Source organism: Leptodactylus fuscus, chromosome 1 (genome assembly GCF_031893055.1).
Source record: "Leptodactylus fuscus isolate aLepFus1 chromosome 1, aLepFus1.hap2, whole genome shotgun sequence".
NCBI classification, from domain to species: domain Eukaryota; kingdom Metazoa; phylum Chordata; class Amphibia; order Anura; family Leptodactylidae; genus Leptodactylus; species Leptodactylus fuscus.
In genome coordinates, this window is record NC_134265.1 from 168,265,360 (window position 1) to 168,288,501 (window position 23,142).

General features: G+C 39.2%; 1 protein-coding gene across 1 annotated transcript in view; it reads left to right on the forward strand.

Moving 5' to 3' along the window:
* CAAP1 (caspase activity and apoptosis inhibitor 1) overlaps positions 1-12,868 on the forward strand; it is a 28,235-nt gene extending 15,367 nt beyond the window's left edge. Inside the window, exons 5-6 of the mRNA XM_075279336.1 lie at positions 7,002-7,072; positions 10,129-12,868. Coding sequence (XP_075135437.1) covers positions 7,002-7,072; positions 10,129-10,466 — 409 coding nt within the window. The 3' untranslated portion in view covers positions 10,467-12,868. The remainder of the gene's footprint in view (positions 1-7,001; positions 7,073-10,128) is intronic.
* The last annotated feature ends 10,274 nt before the right edge of the window (positions 12,869-23,142 follow it).

Below are 23,142 nucleotides of genomic sequence, written 5' to 3' on the forward strand. Positions count from 1 at the left end.
AGTACCTAAAAAGATTGATGCTGTTTGAAAGACAGAGGGTGGTCACACCAATTATCCATTTGATTTAGATTTCTTTTGTTCAGTCACTTTTTTTTAGTTCATTATTGACACTTCTTCAAAAACCAAAAAAACCCCCACAAAAAACAGCAGACTCCTATGTCCATTTTTTTTTTAACTGTACCATTTTAATGGATTACGGTAGTTTAAAAGAAAAAATAGGTAACATTAACATCAGTTAGTGTTGGTTATGTATACTTTTTTATCCTTTTTTTTTTGGGGGGGGGGGGGGACAGAAATAATGAATGACTATCAGGGCAGTACTGTCAGGGCAATACTGTCCATCCTATGTCTAGTATAAGGGTGCATTCACACTACGTAATCGCCAGCTTATTCTGAACGTAAAACACTTTCAGAATAAGCGGCATATAAAGCAGTTCCATTCATTTCTATGGGAGCCGGCATACGAGCGCTCCCCATAGAAATGAATGGGCTGCTTCTTTCACTACGAGCAGTCCCATTGAAGTGAATGGAAAGCGCTGCGTGTACGGCTCAGAATGAGCAGAGCTAGCCGTACACGCCGGCACTTCCCATTCACTTCAATGGGACTGCTCGTAGTGAAAAAAGCAGCCCATTCATTTCTATGGGGAGCGCTCGTATGCCGGCTCCCATAGAAATGAATGGAACTGCTTTATACGCCGCTTATTCTGAACGTGTTTTACGTTCAGAATAAGCTGCCGTATACGTAGTGTGAATGCACCCTTAGACAGTAATTTAAAAAACATGAACCGTTCACGTCCATCATAAGGGTCAGTGCGCACAGAGTTTTTTGGCACTGATTTTGATGCTGAATCCGCCTCAAAAAAAGCCTCCCAATAGAACTCTATTGGGAGGCTTTTTTTGGAGGCTGATTTTGAGGCGGAATCAGCGCCAAAAAACTTATTGTGCACTGACCCTAAGTCTGTTATTTTGAATTGAACCAAAAGTCCTGTGTTATGTTCTCTGCCAAAATAACGGACCTGTGATGGATTAGATGAAAACTGGCGCTAACATATAACAAGACAAATCCCATTGAAGTCATTCAGATTTTTGACAAATGTGTTAGTGTCTGTTATTAGCATCCATCACAAAATGTTTAAAGAGGTTGTCCAGGTATTTTTTTTTTTTTTTTTTTTAATGTCTGCACAACTAGGGGTGGGTGGGGGGGAGGAATCATACCTGTCCACGATGCTCCGGCGCGTTCTGGTCCTGTTGCAGTGTCTTCTCAAAGCGAAACTGTTCACTGATTGACGTCATGGATCCCTTCTGCTGAAACTACTGATTGGTCACACTGTAGGTGTCTGACCCCCACAAATCACATACTGGTGACCTATCTTTTGGATAAGTCATCATTATGATAAATCAATTTCAGGTCAGAAAAACCCCTTTCACAATTCTTTCCCAGAATCTGAAATAAAAGTGCAGAAGAAATTAAAGTTCCTTTTAGTAGGCTCTGCCCAAATTAAACCATTATTCACTCAAATTAAACATAGCGGTAATTTGTTGTGAAAAGCAGAGATATCTTGGGTGAGGATGGGCAATTTATAACCCAGAAAAGGAAACGGGATATTCAGTAGCATCAAGGACAGCACATACAGGTACTGGGTTCAGACAGATAAAGAAGAGTGGGTCAGCATATACTGTATTCTTGTACAGACTGTGTGTGACAAAGCAAGGCCACCACCAGTTCTATAGCTATTGTATATAATACAGATGATAGAGGAAGACTCTGCCTGGTGTAGAGTCATTATTATTATTATAGTCATTATTTGGTGTATTATCTTGTGAATCCCTGTGATATTTCCTAGAGTCTTGCAATGTGGACCTAGGAGAGGGTCTACCATTATATTTGTCTCCAGGTCCATCTCACAGGAGATTCAGGCTAAGATCCCTCATAATGGGCTGCCACAAAAAAAGCGCTGCTGGAAAAACCTGGGCTGCTGGTTTTCTCGTAGCAGTTTTCATAGAAAGTCTGTAGACTTTCTGCTTCAGTTATACTTATAGGGAAACCGCCGTTTTCTTAGGTATAATTGACATGCTGTGATTTCTAAAAACGTGATAGTTTTGGAAATTGCAATATTTCTGCTGAGCATATTTTTCTGCAATGTGTGGATGGGATTTGTCACATGAGGCCCAGACCTAAAGGAGTTTTCTAGGGTGTAAATAAGCTCACCAGTTCATTCCCTGCCCTGGGTAAGCTTTATTACTCATTTATACCTTGGTCCCCTGGAGCCCTGTTTATTGCCTATGTGAAGGGCAGCTGGGAGGTCTGTACTCTTGTTCCTCTGCCCCTCGGCAGCTGCTTTGACTTTCACAGATTTCATTAAGTCCCTTCTGCTTGGTCCACAGGCCCATTTTGATCCTACCTCCCCAGCTGCCCTTCACACAGGTACCATGTTTCTCAAAAAATAAGACAGGGTCTTATATTATTTTTTTGCTCCAAAAGATGGGTTACGGCTTATTTTCAGGGGATGTCTTATTTTTTTCCATAATCAACAATCCACTCACCAGACCCTCTTAGACCCAAAATCATTAGATTCTGTAAGTGCCAATGGTAGATGAGCTACCACACACAGATCTGTGTCACTCCAGTCAAAAGCATGTCACTGTCAGGTCCCTTGACATTGCACCAAGTGTAGCAGTTGGTTCCCCCTGGTGACTGGAAGCAGCCACAATGGAGTGATGCCAGCAGGACTACCTGATCTGTGTGTGAGAGCCCAGCACTAGCAGTATACAACCCTTATTGTTGTGGAGAACTATCTCACTAGTGCTATATCGCTCACTTAAAGTCAATGTTTGATTCTTTTGGGGGTGTCCACTGTCTTTGATGAAGGGTCTACTTCAGCGTTTCCCAAACTTTTTGAGACGAGGAACACTATTCAGGACAGAAATTCTGTAGGGAGCACTCAACATATTTTACCTAAAACCTACATAGGTGCCAAGGATATCGAGCGATATTAACAATGGGGGAGGGGGATTTCTAACTAATTGATATTAGATAGTACATTTTCGTTCGTTGAACACTTCTGGCGCATTTGGCGTCACTAACTCTTCCACAAACTCTTCAGCCTGTCGAATTATTTCAGCATCAGTAATCTCTTCAATACTGCAATTGAAAAGTCGTATCACCCAAATCTGATTCTGGATAATCACAACATCCATATTTTAACTTTTTAGCATAATATTTGAACATACGTGTTGGATGTTGAAGGATCCAGTCTTTAACCAGCGAACCAAATTAGGAATGCTTTTCAAATAACACGTGGCGAATAACTGCAAATACTGCAAAAACTGCAAGGATCAAGTGACACAGCAAGGATTGAATGACCGCACAATACGAGGGTGAAAGATGCCTAAAGCACTTTCGTCCTTAGGTACAGTTTAAGGGCGGTCTGAGACCAGTTTGGAAGTGCTGTCTGACCGTGAAGCGTTAATCCGCCGGCCTAGTGTATCCGCCAAGCAGACTATAGTGCCACGCCAGTAGAATATTAGGAGTGCGCATGAACCAGAATTTTAATTTTGAAACCCTTCACATTTATCTATTTTTTATTGTTAACCGTTCATTATAGCCATATTGCGGAGCACCTGTAGATGGTTCGCGGAGCACTTGGTGCTCCCCGGAGTACAGTTTGGGAAACACTGGTCTACTTTATCGGTTCTGTTTACTTTTCTACGTGTACAGCTGCCTGGGCACTTTTTTTTTATTTATTTATTTTTATTTATTTTAAATGAACTGTAACTAGGGCTTATTTTCGGAGTAGGGCTTATATTTCAAGTTTACTCCAAAAATCCTGAAATATCCTGCTAGGGCTTATTTTCAGGCTAGATCTTCTTTTCATAGAAACACGGTAATAAATGGTTTTGGGGACAGGGGTGTATATTTCGTAAAAAAACATAACCAGTAGAGAGAACAAACAGATAAAGATGATTATTCCCTGAATAATCATCTTTAAGTCCACTTTTAGGTCATGAATAGTGTGGTGCAATACTCATGAATAAAGGTCAGTCATTGATTGGTGGAAAACTAGTGAACCAAAACATGTTACGTTACAAGTATTGCAAAACCACTGAATGCTTGAGTCTCACTTACAGCGGATCATTGACCACTTCCACCAATTCTTTCTCTTAGTTGCTGCTCCAGTAATTCCAGTGCAGTTGGAATGTTTTCTCTAACCCCAACTGTTCCTGAGCAATCACTGCAGTTAGTTTTGGGGACAGAAATGATATTTAGTTGCTCTACAATCAGGTAGGAGAAACAGACAAGGAGGTGAGGTTCTGAGATTTGACATTGTGTAATCAGTAGCAGATATAGTGTTACAGCTCAGAATCACGCCCCCCTTGTCTGCTAAGGGCAAAGACCACCCTCTTTACTGTACAGATCCCATCTAACATATCAGATACTGAAACTAAATGCACTCATCGATCAGGAATGGTGGCAGCTGCCGAGTGAACATTTGTTTGGCTGACAGCTATCTCTTCTTGTTCCCCAGACACATGCAAGATTTGGCTCAACATGCATGTTTTATAAATTGGTAGAGGGGAGAGAGCCGCTGTGAGACACCTCTCTGTTGAGATAACCACTGTCAAACAAAATAATCGGACAGGTTGAAATCTGGAGACCCTGTGCACAATAGGTGGTCAGCAGGTTTGGCCAACATACACGTATTGTGCCGGAGACATCAGACACAGCATTTCTGCTACTGTTTCTCCAGCAAAACTATAAAATATATTTAAAAATCTATCAAATATATGTTCTGTGTGTTACCTTTATTTGCCATGATCCCTAAATTGTATCTTTCTTTCTATGTTTCTATGTAAAGAAGATGCAATATACAGTATCTATACCTAGGTGCCTATAAGTTGGATCTGCCAGTAGATGGCTCTGCAAGCCTTGTTTTTGTTTTTTTGCTTCTCTGAGTTTATTCTATAATTCTTTAAATTGAATGTCTACAGCAATTTTTAAAGTATGGAACAGTGTATACAGAATAACACTCCAGGGACCTAAAGAGCAGATGGTTGTGTTTCCTCTATTCTATCTCAGTTTGTGTGCAAGTAATAGCATCTTGTGCCAGTTATTGCTTATTTTTTACTGTAATAGAAATGATGGTTCTTGTAATGGAGAAGCTAAAAAGTGTGTGCATTGTAAAAGAAAGGCCTGGTACATGTTCTAGCCTCATACTATAGGAGCCTAATATGCAGTAAGAAAATGGCTGGTGATATGTTTTATTGTATTTTTGTTTTGTTTTTTAATTTGCATGCTCTTTTTGATATTTCTTTTATGTTTTCATAATGACTATTTTAAGACAGGTTCCTATCCAGAATAGATCTTTGTACTACAGCGTCATAGCTTTGACTTTGGGATAGCTTTGACTTTATTAGAAGGGAAATGAGCATAAATATTCACTTCCCAGCTTATAACCAGTGGTAAAACTCCCATTCGATGTGCCATACAAGTCAGTAAGTGGAGTGAGACATTTAGTGGCATAATGAACACATCTCTTTTGTGTAAAACAGTTTGTTTTCGGGAAAAATCTATATTTTATCCCTATGTAAATGAGTGATTCAGTGCGCCTGGGCCGTGACTATGCCTGCCAGAATCCCTGTTTTTGTGACTTGTGTGTGGTCACAACCCTGCACTGCCACCCAACATGAATGTTGATAGGTCCCAATGTCCAATTCCCAGTCCCCTCATTAGTTCTGTAAAATATGTACCATATTCTCAGACTTCACTATGCTTTGGTAGTCTGAACCCCCTCTCCATTTTTTTTAGATACTTTTCAAAAACTAGTAAGGTATAAAATGTGCCTAAAACACAATACATTTTCCACATGGTAAGTACGGCATTCTGGCCTGTTTTGTTTAGTAACTATTCCCTGACCAATTTTAACCATGGCATTTCAAGTCAAATAGGTGGGTGTGTGAAAATGCGGATTTTCCCTTATAGTGCAGCTCAGACTTCATGAGTGAGATTTACAAAAACTATAGTAAATGGGAAAAGTGGAGCAGTTGGCCATAGCAACTATTACTTTTCTAATACCCCTTTGAATATACATACAGCGGTTTGGTAGCTGCTCTACTTTTTGTTTGTAAGGGGTTTTAGTAAGTCTCATCCATCATGTTGATTGATTCAACGGCAGCAATTCAGCTATCTGTAATTCTTGCTGTTAAAGGGAGCCTATCTTCTCCTGCAAGCATATACAATTGTCGCCACTATATTACAGAGCACATTACAGTGATAAACATCATACCTATATAATGTATATGTTGAGCAAATAAGGCAGTTGATGCACTGAGGGCAGGCCTTCAGCTCCTTGGAGCGCTGTTCTCCTATCATATATCATCCTTTCTCTGCCACCCCATGCAGTGAGAGTTAACCCTCCTACTACTGTGACATCAAACATCCTACTTCAGCAGCAAATCAGTGCTCCCAGGGCTGTACGTTTGCCCCCCAGTGCACCTTCTGCCTCATATGCAAAGACTTCAAAGTTGTTTGTCACTTTTGTAGATTTGGAGAAATACATAAGAAAAGTGTGTTGTGCCCTACTGCTCTTTCCCGACACCCTTCAACCCCTGTTTCCCCCACACTCTGTTACTCACTCAGCCCTTTTTGTTTTTCACAAGTATCGTTTTGTTGCAGTTCGTCTTTTGACGTAAAATTTTATTTAGTCACTAATGCTACTTTATGATTGTGTAGTGTACCCCTCACATCTGTCTGTTACCTGAGGTTGTTAACTATTGTGATTTTAAATATATATATTTCAAATTTGATCAAAAATTCTATAAAAATTGAGAATTAACAAAAAAATAAAATAATTTGTTTCACTATACTGTGTCTGTAACATGGTGGCGGCATAGACTCTCTTTAAAAGTCACCTTTCCAATGAACAGTCTAGTTTGTCTTGTTATGACAACATTAGATGGTTAATCATTTTTGTTATTATATTATTAATTTGCATTTTTTGCAGAAATGATAACCTAGAAACAACTTCATCATTGAGGGCTAGTTCAGGATTTGAAGAGGCAGATGCAAAAGCAGGTAGGTAAAGCAAATGCATTGATTTTCTCGGTTATGCAAAAACTGTATACTTCTGTAACTTTTTTCTTCATTTCCTATAAACATTGCACATTACTATGCATAATATTAACAAAAATATGACACCAAATTATATTGTATGTAGAAAACCTCAGAAAAGGACTGCATTATAAACCTATAGGAGCAGATTAGTAGGATAGAACAAAGAATATCCCATCGTTGAATATTTTACATTCAAACCTAAACTCTTATTGGGGTTGTCAGAGATTTTCAAAAACATAGCTAAAAGTAGGCAATGTGATAAAAATAAAGTAATAACTTCAGCTCACTTGTTTATTACCCCATTGCTCCAGTGCCTTCAAATTTGGTCCCTGATGGTCCCTCTGTGAGGGCGTCATGTACAGTATTCACGTGAGCACAGCAGCCAGTCACTGGAACGGCAGGGGATTGAATCATGAGTACAGAATAGTTCTTTATTTTATTGAATTTTAGTAAGACTCTTGAAAATCTGGCACAGCCCCTTTAAGAGTACAGGATTGAATCTAAAATGTAAGCAGTGAGATAAGTATTCTTTTCTGTATTATCTCATTAATCTTTCTTACTGCTTCTCCAATCTTTAGTGTATTTGCTCCATTCCAATTTATTCTTAGTTTCTTTGTCTATCATTAATCATGTTATCTCCATTGTCATATCGCTATGGGAAGCCTAACTTTATAAATCATTTTAGCAGGAAGGAATAATCTTCTATTGAGATCGTTCATTGGTATAGTAGGGTAAAGCCTAACCAGCAATTTCTGGTCAAAGCAAACCGTATGATTTCTGGTGCCCTATTTGAGAACAGGAGGGAGAAAAGCTAAGCTCTGTGATAGATAGTTTTACATGATTTAGAGCAGGATTTATGAGTGCAAAGCAGAGTAAAATGCTGGGACCCCCACCAGTCCTGATAACAGGGGTCCGGAATTGCTTAAAATGAATGGAAGAGGGACCTACATGTCCATTCAAATCTGTGGGCCTGTCGAAGATGGCCAAAGATAAAGCTAGTTATTTTCCGCAGGTTCATGGACTAGAGTAGAGCCCAATGGAGATGTGTGATTTGAGGCTTCAGGTTTTTTTTTAAAATAAGTGGCCCCCATCAGTTTAACACTTATTTCGTATCTTGTGTATTTTGTGGGACAACCTCTGTAAGTGTGTTGTCTGTTTTCTTGCTGAGACTGGATAATGAGAGGAAGTTAAAACTATCAACTCTCCAATTGGATGTACAGAAGGTAAAGGCTTTTCCTTTCGAGACATTAAGAGGATATTCAAAATGTGTAATTCCTCGCCATTATCAAAATTTGTTTTCTAACAGAATGGGAAAATTAGCTTTTCATATTAATAGGTAAAAACCTGTTCTGTCCTTACCCTGAGTCAGAATAGGAAATGCTATATGAACAAAAGGATTTCTTAGGCCTGGTTCACTTTCCGTTCCCTTCTCCTCATTTGTATTGTGGAAACCATACGGACCCCATTATAATCAATGGGGTCCACAGGTTTCCTTAGGTAACCGCTTTTTTATGTGGATTAGTTTTCCGTTTGGGGGGTCCCTAAGCGGATTTCTCAAATGGAAACCCTTGGGCAGATGTGAACCGGGCCTTACCCTGAACTCTAGTACAGTAGCTCTGATACATTGTTCGAACTCATTCATTCATCTGAATATCAATAGTGTCCATGTCTCCCATATCAGGTTATCCTCATTTACTGACCTAGTATCTAATGTCAGATGCCTTCAGTTGGGGTCCGTGCATTCAGACACACATGGATTCTGAAATTCACAGTAAGCTGCTCTGCCACTAAAGATAGTTGCAGCTTTCTTCTAATGCAAATCTTTGACTAATGCTGCTTTTCTTCTTCTCACAATCTAGTTTTTAGGTGGGTTTTCTCTTTAAGATTCCTCTAGGATAAATTTGTGTGAAAAATATAGTTCTTTAGTAAATGAACATTTTTCACTTCAGATTTTCTAAGTACGAATGTCCTTGGATGCCTAGAAACTTCTTTCTAATCAGAAAATGTCATGGTTTCTGAATAAATAGCTGGCATTTTATGCAAATAATCCTAGATTGGTGATTGGTATGATGCTTTATTATTCATAATTAAAAGTAGAGAATTAAATACATAGGAGGATAGACACAAACAAGCACAGCTTATTATTAGCAGTAAGGCAGTCTTACAGTGACGCTGTTTATATGCTGATTTTGCTGGGATTATAAAAGTTATCCTGATTTATGAGCTAATAATTATATGTTGCGAAAGTTTAATATTATAATGTTTACTTTGATAATATTGATGAGCCGACAAAGGGGCGGAATAATTATTCAAATGAGTTTGTGGAAATAATCAGGACGCTCATCTCTTGCATGTAAATAATGGCTTCACATAGGCATCTTACCAGAGTGGCGCGGGTAGGATACAAATGTCTATTTGATTTATTAAACCACATTTGATTAAGACACTTTACATATTGTTGTTTAGAAACTTTACACGGTAGCTGATGTCAACAGTTTTCGGCTCCTCTTTTGCACAAGTATGTTCTATAGGAATATACAAAGAAATTTATCTCCAAATAACCTATTTCAGCTCCCCTGCCCCTTCTTAATATAAGATGCAGCATATATGCCTACAATGCATTTTACCTAGTATATCTGCGGTCAGTGAATGGAACGATTCTTGCTGTGAGGGTTTGCTACAATGGGATAACAACTTTATTCATATAGCAGCGACATATTCCGCAGTACTTTACATGAACAAGACAGTATATGATAATACAATGTGACAAAGAATTATAAGCTAATAAACACGACAAACAATATGTATTGTATAAAAAAAATAGTTCCGAAAAAAATGGTTGACTTGTGGGTAGTTCAAAAGTGAACAAATAGGGCTACAGTGAATGAAAGACCATTGCATGGTCAACTTGGCAGGGAACATCTGTCATCTGGTATGTTGTGTAAAACTAGATCTAGTTACATTAGCTTGTTTGCATTTACGGTTTTCTCAGTTCACCGTTTTTTTTCTTTACTTAGGCAAAGGAGAGGATTACGATGCTCTCAGCATTAATGCCGATACATATGACAGTGATATAGAAGGAGCAAGCTGTGAAGAGCGCATCCATGAGACGCCTGTTACGACAGATATTAAGACTACAGGACAACCTGATGACCTTGTGATGGATATTGAAAAAAGTGTGAATGAGATTTTGGGGCTGGCTGAGCCAGTGGTGGAAGAAGCTCCCACTGTCCCTGTTGCTGTACTTCCAGAAGACATTCAGCCCTCAGCTCAGCAGCTTGAACTACTGGAATTAGAGATGAGAGCTCGTGCAATTAAAGCCTTGATGAAGGCTGGAGATGTGAAGAAGACTTAACCAGTTCTTCTACTTTTTTTTTTTCCTTTGATAAACAATTTCAAAAGAGTCTGTCACCATCCAGCATATTAACCCATAGTGTTAGCCTTGTTATTCCTAAAGAGGTCATTTGCATTTTGACAAAAACAGTCATATGGAGGAACCAATTCACAAGAAGAAAGTACCAATTGATTCAGGTGACCCTAACCTATCTGTATATGTGGCTGGTTTGATATGCTCGATTCTAGTGACAGACTCCCTTTAATATGTCTTTTACTTTGTATACATTACAACATGAATGTCCACATTTATGTTTTCTAGGACATTACTATTAGTAACATATATATATATATATATATATATATATATATATATATATATATTGATCAATAGCAGATTGTAAGGATTCCTACTGCCTATATCATGCATCATTGCCAGGCCCACTTCAGTAGACAGTGTACCAGATGTAAGAACAGTACTGCGAACTGTGTAATAGCCATGAATGGTTGCTTCAACTCATTGTCATGCAGATAAACTGGAGAGAGCCACAGTTGGCAACCACGACCACTACACAGTGTGCAGTGCTGTGCGTCCGTCCAGCCTTACATTTTGTTCTGCTCTGTGCCTGATTTATTAATATATCGATATATCGGTTATCGATATTTAAGTCCCAGAAAACCTGTTTGCTTTTAAGAATTTTAGCAATTTATTCAATTGTACACTTCTCAACATTGAACTTGCAAACCAAGAAGGAAAAGTCTGGGGATTATGGACATCACAGTCTCAGTAGGCATGTTCATTTATGTTATTTACAAATGAAAAAATAATGGAAGCAAAATATTCAAAACATCTCAATTTATTCCTTATCTAGTACATATCTAGAACACCACATGCAGAAAACATACTTACATGCATGCTATCAGTGAAGATATTAATGATTGTCTAAGAAATATTTTAAGGTGAATGTACTTGGGCAGGGAAATCATCAGGATTCCCTTGTGAAAACCTTTTCCTGGCTTTGCCCATGTGATCTACAGACCAATCTCTGGCTATCATTGGATCCAAATAAGGACTCCTCACTGAAGAGGATAGACCTCTTATTTAGTCACTATTAACTTACTGTGATGTACACCATGATACCATTTGAGAGCGGTGGCGTGAGGTTAATGGAACACTTGCAGCGGAACATCTGGCTTGTAGCCCAATGTCTTTAAAATGTCTTCAGACAGTTTGTGTCAACACTGTTTGCCACCCTAGGCTTTCAACATCACATCCAGTTTTGCTTGCAGCACAGGATGGATCACTACAGGCCATCTGTGCAGAGGCTCAATCTCAACCCTCAATCTACTGAAGTGATGAACTGGTCTCTCAGTTCAAGGATTTAGTCCCGCTGTTTTCCATAAGAGGCAATAACTAGCAAATTGACAAACCCTTGAGCTAGGTGATAGAAAATTTGATCACTTGCAGATTCTTGGTGACACATGCTACTTCCTTGATTTGCATAACCATATGGTTTCTTGTTCTTGGTATTGCAGTTTCAATGCTGAGGAGAATAGCCTATTGCAAGCCACAAGTTTAGTACATTAAATAGGTTTTGTTGAAATTTATTGTACTTATGTCCTTTTTTCACATATTAATTGGAAATTATCACCTGGATATCTTTAATAATTCGAACCAGATCCTGAAACCTATTTTTTCCAGACAGTTGTTATGTAATCTGATCAACTATGTTAATTAAGATGTGTGTTTTTCTGCGTATATTTATGGGATAGCTCTGCCCTATTAACAGAATTCAGTGATATGCTTTACAGCAATAACATCATAGACGATAGAAAGCAGTAGTCTGGAAATTACTTATCATCTATGAGTGAGTGTTCTGTGCATGGAAGGAGAGGATGTGAGCTGCGACCATCCGCTTTTTTTTTTTTTTAAATGTAGATTGTAAGCCCCACATAGAGCTCACAATGTACATTTTTTCCCTATCAGTATGTCTTTGGAATATGGGATGGAGATCCACGCAAACACTGGGAGAACATACAAACTCCTTGGCAGGACTTGAACACCAGGACTCCAGTGCTGCAAGGCTGCAGTGCTATCCACTGAGCCACCGTGTGGCCCCCTAGCGACCATCCGCTTTTGTCAGTAGTGAATTATTTAACAGATGTTATCTTTTATTGTAATCCTGTGATGATTATGAGATGACGTCTGTACAGAACAGGAAGTATCAGACTGTTATTGGGCTCAGTGGCCAAAGTGAGAACTAGTAAGATTGTAAAATTTTTAGTATAGATAATGACAGAAATTAGAAAAAAATAAAAATAAATAATGAAAATGTTTGAGAAAGTTTGACCATAAAACTTGAACTTAGACAATGTCATCTTAGAGTACATTCCCTTTAATGAGTTATCAACGATGTGAATTACATTTTTCATGTAGTACTGTACTTTGCCTAAATTTACAAGTTTATTGTCATAATAAAGTGACTTTCATTTTTTTTTTAAATCTGTTTTGTAGGGGAGTGTTTGTTGAACTTTATTGTAGTATATGTTATTATTAACCCTTTTTACCTTTAGAAGAAAATAGGCTTTAAAGGGATTCTACCATTAAAAAACTTTTTTCTGTGGATAACACGTCGGAATAGCCTTTAGAAAGGCTATTCGTCTCCTACCTTTAGATGGAATCTCCACCGCGCCGTTCCTTAGTAATACCGTTTTTTACCGGTATGTAAATTAGTTCTCTGGCAGCGATGGGGGCGGGCCCCAGCACTGAAAATGCGATGAGGGGCGTCCCCACGGCTGCCAGAGAACAGGATCCTGCGCCGCCTCTATCTTCTACTGGATCCTCCCCTTCTTTCTTCAGCAGCGTCACCTCTGTCGGCTCTTACACTAGTAGAGCCGACTGCGCATGCGCGGCCATAGTTCCGAGGCCGCAATTGCGAGCATGCTTTCATTTGATACCAGCTACCGCATTTGTAAATACTGACAATACATTGGGAAGGGGTTGTACTCTCCCTGAAAATGCTTGGTTAGAAGATTGGTAGGGAGAAATTTTTAAAGTCTGTTCTACTAAAAAGAAGGTTAATAAAGTATGTTATGTACTCATGTCGGTCTGGAGTCCAATAACCAAGGAAAACGCCACAGTTCACTATTAGGAATGATATATAGCAGAATAGCAATGCAAGGAGTTTCACCACTGCTGTTCTCAGCTCTTAAGGTTCAACGTATGCAGAGTTAAATATATAGGGGCAGAAGTTCAATCGTGACCAAATGTATGCAGAGTTTGGTATATAGAAGCAAAAGCTCAGTCGTGGTATGATGTATGCTGGATTAGTACACTGTAACGGAATGTAAATCGCAGAGAAACTAGGTACGGGTTAGCTAGACAGGCACAGGGAGAAAGCTGTGGGTTCATATAGGGCAATGAGAACAGTGATTGTCACAATGCAGGTTCAATTCTTAAACTAATCAGTAAATGCAAGAAACACAAGACCGAGCAAAGCTGAACCAAAGCCGACTCTAGTGGCATAATGTTAAAGGTTGCAAGACATGCCTGTTAAGTCCAGAGTTCCAGTTTTGATGAGTTTAGTTCCTGGCATTAACTCCCCATCTCAAAGAGCGCCCTTTGGGTCATCATAATGATGATGAGTTAGCAGCAGCCTTCCCTGCTCTCACCTCGCCTTGTTTACACATATCACACAGAGCTCAGAGAACTTCCGGAGTGCTCCGAGATGGCTAATTAGTATATCAATAAAAGTGGGCTAATTAAAAAAACAAGGCAGTGAATCTATCAGTGACAACGGAAGAAATAGGTAGATTTGGAGTAAAACTAGGATGGAATTTTAGGTTGACAAAGTAATGGACTGATAAAACAATGTTGAGGGTTGTTATAAGCAAATTATGCAGTAGAAAGAAAGTCAATTCTGTAATCCTGGAGATAGCTTATATAACACTATAAATCTTCTTATAAGGTTTAGTTAGCACACTCAGTTTGGCCATGATAGCAGAACAGAATTCCAGATTCTCATCTTTGAGAATTAAATGTATGTCTGTGGGAAGATGATCGAGAAAAGAATCTTCATTATAACCTTCTTAGCATTACAAAACGGATGCAAGAAGACATTCCGCCTAGAGATCCATTGGCTCAGGACTTGGAAGCATGTCATAAGCAAGAAAGGTTGCACGACCCATCAGAGCCCACTAGGACACAAGCCCAGGGTCCAAAGTACCTAAGAAAACTGGAACCAAATGTAAGACTTGTGGCATCTCTTCATAGTCAAAAGCATTATGCGAGTCTTATTTAGTTAAAGTCCTGTCTAAGGAGTCCTCCTTGTTTATGGAGAATATTAAACAGATGGATAGAGCAGAAGTATATTCCTCAATAAAAGTCCTTTCCTCACAGTGGGTTGAGCCTTCTACATCTTCAGCATCTCAGTCATATAGTGTGTTGGAAGAATTTGAGGAAGCTCAAGACGAGGGGGAATGAGGCTAGTTATTGGATTCCTCTATTGAAGATTCTTCTGGTCAAGCCTTATTTCCAGCTAAAGACAAAAAATTACTGAAGGCTGTAAGAACGTCTAAGGTCTTAGAGAAAACTAAAGAACAAAAGTCAAATCAGATCAGATCAAATGTTAGAGGCTGTAGGCCTCAAAAAAGCAAGAGTCTTTCTGGTACATGAAAATATTAAAGCTCTAAATAATGAGTGGAAGAACCATACCAAAAAGTTTGAAAGGGAGTCCTTCACTTTGAAGATCTAGGCTGCTTGGGGAATCCCTTAGATAAGAAAGCAGATACCTATGTTAAAAGAACATGGGAGGTAGCTACTAGTAGTTTGCATTCAAATATTGCGGCCACCTGTGTGACCCATTTTCTTTAGAGTTTGGTTAAACCAGCTTAAGGCCCACTTAAAGGCACTCTCTCCAAATGAGTAAATTCTAGCTTCTCTTCCGTCATTAAGGCCCCTGATCCCCTGATTTTTTTTCTCAGGCGCATAACCAGATGCTAGTAGACTCGCAGCTAGATTTGTAACCATGTCCAATTCAGCTAGGAAATAATTATGGCTTAAAAATAGGAAAAAATTAGACCAGGATTCGAGGGAACTGGCCATGAAGCATTCCCTGTATGGGTAAACTATTCTTTGGGCCTATGTTAAATGACATTGTGAAGAAGTCCTTGGACATAAAAAAGGGCTTTGCAAAGATTTTTTCCAAATATTTTCTCAACAAGATAATAGATCCCATCCTATTCAGCAATTACACCAGGCCTTCTGATGGAGGAAGGCTTTCTTTCTGACTTTTTCCACCTGGGAAAAAATCTCAAAAGGTGGGTTCTATCTAGCATAGGAGGAGGGTTCAAATTAGAACAAACAGCCTTCCTCCAGACCTATTCATGATTACTTCCTCCCCAGGGACCCTAAAGAAAAGACAAGTTTTGGAATAAAAGATCCTTTCTCTTATACACAAGGAAGTAGTGATTGTGGTTCCCCAGAAGGAGGCAGGATGAGAAGTTCCACCTTCCCTTTTAAGGAAGCCCAGATGGGTTATTTTGGATAGTAACCTAAAAATTTGAAGAAATATCTCCTGTAAAAGAAATTTAGAACATAGACCATTTCTGCAATGTTGCATCTACTTTTTCCCCAGTGGTGATTAGACCTTGAGGATTCTTGTACCATGAGAGAAGCAATGTCAGGCTTAATGACTTCAACCATTCCAGCAGTGAAGTGGTCACTTCCCTACTGCAAAAAAAGACCAGAGAAGAGGAATCTTCTATACTTGTAATAGCCGTGGACCCTTTTTTGTCCACAGATCCAGAGGCTCGGGTTAACAGCTTGGAATTTAAAAGGGGGATTCTACACAGAAGTGGTTTCTCTAATAAAGTAATTTTAACACTCTTGGCAAGTAAGAAAAAAAGTAACTTTAGATATTTATTTCCCTATTTGGCAAATTGTCTTTAGATTTCTGGGATCTATATCCCTTAAGTAGCCCAAACGTTTCCTTCAAGCAGGATTAGATTAAAAAACAAAACTCTGCACCAGTACATTAGAAGATTTTAATAAGATGCTAGGGGTTCTCACCAGCCCACCCTTTGAACACCTAGATAGCATTTCAATTAAATATCTAACCTTCAATTTATTTATTTATTTTTTATAGTGGCCATCACATCTGCTAGACGAATATCAGAGATCCAGGTTCTCTTGGCCCGCCCTCCATATGCAAAAATCTTGGAGGATAAAGTCATTCTCAAACCATTGCCATGGTTTACCTCGAAAGTTAACTCAGTCCCATAGGTCCAAGGAGGTCATCCTTCCTTCTTTTTACCCCAATCCATTTAAGAAATTAGAAGATGCCTTATATCTAAGATATCTAGAAGCATCTTCAGATACTTAAGTTTCTTAAGTTTGTTCTTACAATTTCATGACCCTCATAGAGGTCTTAAAACTACTACTTCCTCTATCACTAGGTAGATCAAGTAGTTAAATCATTTAGCCTATATTTCCCCATCCTTAGGTCCTCCCCAGTCAACTAGGATGATGGTGACATCCTGGGCACTGACCAAACGTTACTTAACCATTCCTGAAATCTGCTGTGCTATTATGGTGGATGTCAGGTCTTTCAAGATAGCAGCTGCTCTGCTCCAGAGCAGCTGCCATAGCTACTGGGTCTGTAATGTGCAGTGGAGACCTGGTGCTAATGACCACCATCAGAGTCCGACTTCTATCTTGCAGGACAGCTCCTGCATGGTGAGATCATAGGAGCTGTCCTGTTCCTGCAGCAGCCAGAAGTCTTATGAAGGCTTTTAGGCCTGCGATAGGAATATTAATATTGAGGCTGGTTTATAACCAGCCTCAATAGTAATATAATGAAACAAAATATTGCAGGTTCAATCCCTCTGGGAAGGCTAATAAAATAGTAAAAATAAATAATTAAATCAATAAAAACCTAATTTCTTAGTTTGGAGGGGGGGGGGTTTCAGTAAAACATTTTCTCATTTCTGCTTTTAGGTGGTGCTTTTATGTTTTTGCTTTTTTTGTTATATGCATTTTTTTTTTCCAGATTTTTCTTCACACCTTGGGAGGTGTGGAGTCGGTGCAGAAAAATTAATATTTTAATTAATAATTTAGTAATTTAATTGATATTTTTCCAGGTTTCATTTCCCAGGAAGGGTGTTCTTCTAGCGTGGGTGCTGTTGTGGGCAGCAGAAAAACAGGTAACAGTAATTCTTGTTTTCTACATTTTTTTTTTTTTTTTTTTAATAAAACTAAAACAAATATGCTGATTAAGTTCTCTACAGCCAATACAAGGACATAAGGTGCCATCCTTCTTTGGCACAAAGAATATTGATACTCCTGCAGGAAAAGTTGAATAGCAAGTAAATGTTTTGTTCCGACTCACAAAGTGGATAGATGTGACCATAAGGTAACTGCTGCAGGTAAAGATCAATGGGACAGTCATAAGGGCAATGAGGAGGTAGCAGATCTGCAGTCTTTTTGTTACAGATATCCTTAAACTCTTTATAGGGTACAGAAAGTTCTGAAGAGTTGGTAATGGACTCTTCAGTAGCTCCAACCTGAGGGAACATAGAATTCTTTAGCTGGCAGTTCAGTTGAGAGTGTTTAGAAGTAAAAGTTAGTTTTCTTGATTCCCAATCTATTGAAGTATTATGGATACTCATCATGGAATACTCAAATTTATTGGAAATCTTGGGCTTGTAACGAACTGTAAACCTATCATCTCATAATAATCAGGATCGATTCTAATGTCTAGATCTATGGTTTCATGGGTAACAGAACCAGAGCTTAGAGGTGACCTGCCAACAGAGAAACTAATTCAACTAGCGAAGCTTTGGGCTGTCGTCTTTCCAAGGTTGAGAGCTGTGCTCATACATATGATGTACCCAGGAACAAAATGTGAATTGCAGAGAAGCTAGGTACTGACAGGCCAGAATACCCAAACTCAGGGAGAAAGAAGCTGTGGATCATATAGGGAACTGTAAAAGGTCAGAGTGCAGGTGCAAGTTGACCAAGAGTTATACTTTTATTTTTATATTTATTACTACTAATATTTTTACTAGTCAAAGTGGTATTATTAACCTATCCATGTGGTAGAGGACTCATATTCTACCTGTCCGTGACAAACCCCAAGAAAATAGTAACGTGAGAGATGGCATCAGAGTTTAGTTAACAAAGCATATAGTCTTTCTCAGTAGCAGTAATTGGTCTGCTACAGATCTAATGCTCATAGGTAAACAACTGAAATACCCCTTTAAGCAAGATTTGCCTACCGCAAGTGTTTAAAGTCCTGCACCTGTTAAATTACTGCCCACTACTCAAAATGTAACCTACGTTCAACAGCCTGATATCCATTGTTGTGTTTATAGTTTGATTTAACTATGACTGATAAAACCTACATTCTTTGTTAGCTAAACTCTGGTGCCATCTCCCACAATACAATTTCCTTGTGGTTTATTTGTCAACTATTGGTTATGGGGCTTATTCATGTTTTCAGTTTTGCAATAGAGCTAATATAAGTGGAACTTGCTGTTTTAGTACTCCAACCCACCCAATAGAGAGCCGAATATAGTAAGTCTTTACTAACCTGAACACATTTATTTGTTGAAATCAGTTCAGATTGGGTACATAAATTCTATATAGAAGCCAGCATACAGCCGCCAATCATACATTGAATTTGTCATCTCTCCCCCTCTCAAAACACATAATATTACAGATGTACAGTACTATCATTCCAGTTACTGTCCAATGCAGAAAAACAATGTGCTTGCCATATTGATGTTTATCATCTGAATACAAGCTGATACATCTGTTAAAGGGATTGGCCACTTTCAGACCAATATTGAGAAACAAATGTTGTTGTTTGTACAATAAAAGGATATACAGTTTTGCAATATACTTTCTGTATCAATTCCTCACAGTTTTCTAGATATCTACTTGTTGTCATTCATTCTGTTACTTCTAGAGGATAAAGCTCTGACCATGGTCATGTGATTTACGGTCCATGGTCATGTGATTTACGGTCCATGGTCATGTGATGTACACAGGTGCACTGCTGATTACCAGGCAGATGTCTGAGTACTGTGCTGTGACTATAACGAGCATCACCTGTGTACTCATCACATGACCATGGACCGTAAATCACATGACCAGAGTTTTATCCTCTAGAAGTAACAGAATGAATGACAGCAAGCCGAGATCTAGAAAACTGTGAGGAATTCATACAGAAAGTATATTGGAAAATTGTACAAACCATAACATTTCTCTCTATTTATTTATTATGCTTACTTGTATAGCACCATCATATTCCACAGCGCTTTACAGATATTGTCAGTCACTGTCCCATATCACAATCTCACAATCTACATTCCCTATCAGTATGTCTTTGGTGTGTGGGAGTAAACCGGAGTACCCGGAGGAAACCCACACAGACACGGGAAGAACATACAAACTCCTTGCAGATGTTGCTCTTGGCAGGATTTGAACCCAGGACTCCAGCGCTGCAAGGCTGCAGAGCTAACCACTGAGCCACCGTCTCTCAATATTGGTCTGAAAGTGGACAACCCCTTTAAGTCCAGTATTTGGGGGAGTGAGGAGTAATACCGGAAGTGAGAAGCAGTCCGGCTGAAACAATGAGATGGGAAACCCCTTTAAGGGGGTGCTCACACTACTGCCGCTGTCCGCCCAGGGGTTTCCATCTTAAACCCTGGGGAAACTGGACAGGGGATGGTTTCCCAGCTGTCAGCTTTAAAACACTTTCATTAGAATGGGTTTTTAAAGGTGACCGCTGGTGTCCCCTGTCCATTTTACCCGGGGTTTAGGATGGAAACCCCGGTACGGACAGCAGCGGTAGTGTGAACGCCCCTCTAAGTTGGAGAATCTGTTCCCCTTAACCTCTCTTTCATTTAGAAATGGCCCAGGATCATGCAAGGGAAGTTTAATACATGTACATAATTTACAGAATTATTGATCTATTGTAAAGACCATTTGTGTTTAGCCATTTAAATATATTGTTTTTGCTCACTAATAGGCTTAATTAGACAAACGCACATTAAATGTTATTACAAATTTGGTGATGGTCAAATAAAGACCATTGCATCTGCCTCCCAATGTTTCCCACCCATTGTCTTGTGTACTTTACGTTTAATATAATGAAAGCATGATCTTGTTTTGATGGCTTTATTCTTGTAATTTTTACATACTGATTCACAGAACAGTACGGTGCACTATGCAGTTAAAAGCAAAGACTATAGGACCAAAGTCACACGCTGAGAAAAGCTAATCAAACTTGTACTGTATTCCATCTCCCAGGCAGCTAGAAATTGATTTTGTTTAAGTGATGTGTGATAACATTATATTTATTGATGTTCCATGCGTCAGTCTTTTATAGAACACTTCAGTTTTATCATGATTATGAGATATATTGGCATATACTACATTTTTAACAATAGCAAATATCCAAATTTAACATCACAGTAAATGGATAGCATATGTTCATGTACACTACTGCAGAACCTCTTTTTGAAGACTAAAAGGAAATTTGTTAATTACTGATTTAACAACATGGAGTGCTTGTTCAGAATGAGAGTCTATTGTTTACTAAGATGTAATTCCCATTACGTCCAATCCTGTGCCTACTACAGTGTGCCCTACACAGTACTGAACAGTGGTCTCCTGTTCCTATTATAGCTATCCAGAATATCTTCAGTATCATAACGTAAGGCAAGGCAAGGATGGTGTTAGAGGGGCAAACTGGGCAAATGCTCTAGTCACAACCACTATAAGAGCCCCCTACCATTGAGATACTACTCCTACTATAGATACAGTAGATTATGTGGAGAAGACACGAGCAACGCCTGCTGTAGCATATGATACTCACTGCTTGTAAACAGTTTCTGTACATACCAACTGAAGTTGTTAGTACCACCTTAGTAAAACTGCCTGTGCATCCTTAGGCTAAGGCCCCACGTAGCATCACGCAGCAAAAAAGCGCTGCAGGAAAAACTGCGGCGGAAACCCATTGCTTTCTCTGCCTTTCTCAAGTTTCCTCTTTGGACTTTCTGCTTCCATTATACCTGTAGGGAAACCACCGTTGTTTACATAGGTATAACTGATAAGCTGTGATTTCCAAAACCACAATGGCTTTGGAAATCGCAGAATTTCCATTGCGCGTTTTTTTTCCCCGCAAAGTGGGGTTGTGATTCACTTGAATCATTTCACAGGTAGAGGGAAGAATGGATTCAGTGAGATTTCAGCAAATATAATATCATCTGTAAAAAAGCTGAAATTGAAAAGAGGATGGCTTCTACAAATGGATAATTATCCTAAACACAGGTCAAAATCCACCATAGACTACATACAGAGGCACAAGCTAAAGTTTTTACCAGGGTCCTCGTAGTCGCCTGATCTTAACATCATTGAAAATCTGTGACTAGACCTCAGTGCAGAGCAGTGCATGCAAGACGACTTCCAAGGAAGAGTGGATGAAAATCCCTCAAACCAGAATTGAAAGACTCTTGGCTGGCTACAAAAAAGCATTTACTAGCTCTGATACTTGCCATAGGGGGTGTTACTAAGTACCAACCATACAGGGTGCCCAAACATTTGCATCGGGCCAAACTTTTGCATGCCACTGTATATGTGTGGATATCTACTGTATATGTGTAAATGTGTGAAAATCTATATGTATGTATATATATTTTCTTATATTTGTAACAGGCTGTTTTCTAGAAATGTGTTTTATAGTATAATAAACTGTATATTGAGCTGGTTAAAAGGATTCTCCTGTGAATAAAGTTTATCACCTAAGAATAGGTGATAAGCTTCCAACCACCATTAGTCACGTGTCCTTTCTTCTTCTGTTTGAATGGTTGAGTATTTGTACTCTGCTCACTTTGAACGGTCATTTGGATGTTTTTGGTTGTCATGATTTAAAAAGAGAAAACACAGACGTTTGACAATAAATGGCTTCAACCAACCATTAACCATGAGTGGAGAAAAAGTGTTTGTGTTATTCATATTCTCTGAAAAAAAGGCCAAAAAACAAAAAAAAATATGCCGGGGTATGTAAACTTTTTAACACAACTGTATAATGCTCCCTAATGACCCCATATACAAATAGCTCCCCTTGTATTAATAATGTCCCTAATACCCTTATATAAATAACACCTCTTAAATTCATAAAGCCCCCATTTATAAAATGCCCCCTCTTAACAACCCCTTAACAAACTCACAACTGTGCTAGAAAGCAATAATAGTTATACTCATCTACTCACCTCCCTTGATGGATCTGCCGCCTCCTCTTCTTCACCCTCATCTCAGCGCAGGAGGAGTGATGCTATGGCATCCACAGGCCCACCTGGGCCAAGAAGCAGACGTGCTGTGTCTGTCATCTTGGTGTCTTGTAATCCGTAGGCCAGAAGTGGCTTGTGGTTTACAAGACAGAGTCACAGCTTGAGTTTTAACTAGATTGGTGTCTTGCAAACGCTGGTCTAGTTAACGGAATAGCATATATCAATGTCGGCCCCGGGGTGGGCCCAGGACAGCCTAGGAGTAGAAGGACAGCCTAGGCTGCGTGCATCCCATCAGGTAAATTTACCATCACAGTGATGCGACCTGATGGGACACACATAGACCAACGCCTCCGCACGCCGCTCCTCCTAGCTGTTGGGGATAGTGCCACCTGAAGAAATCG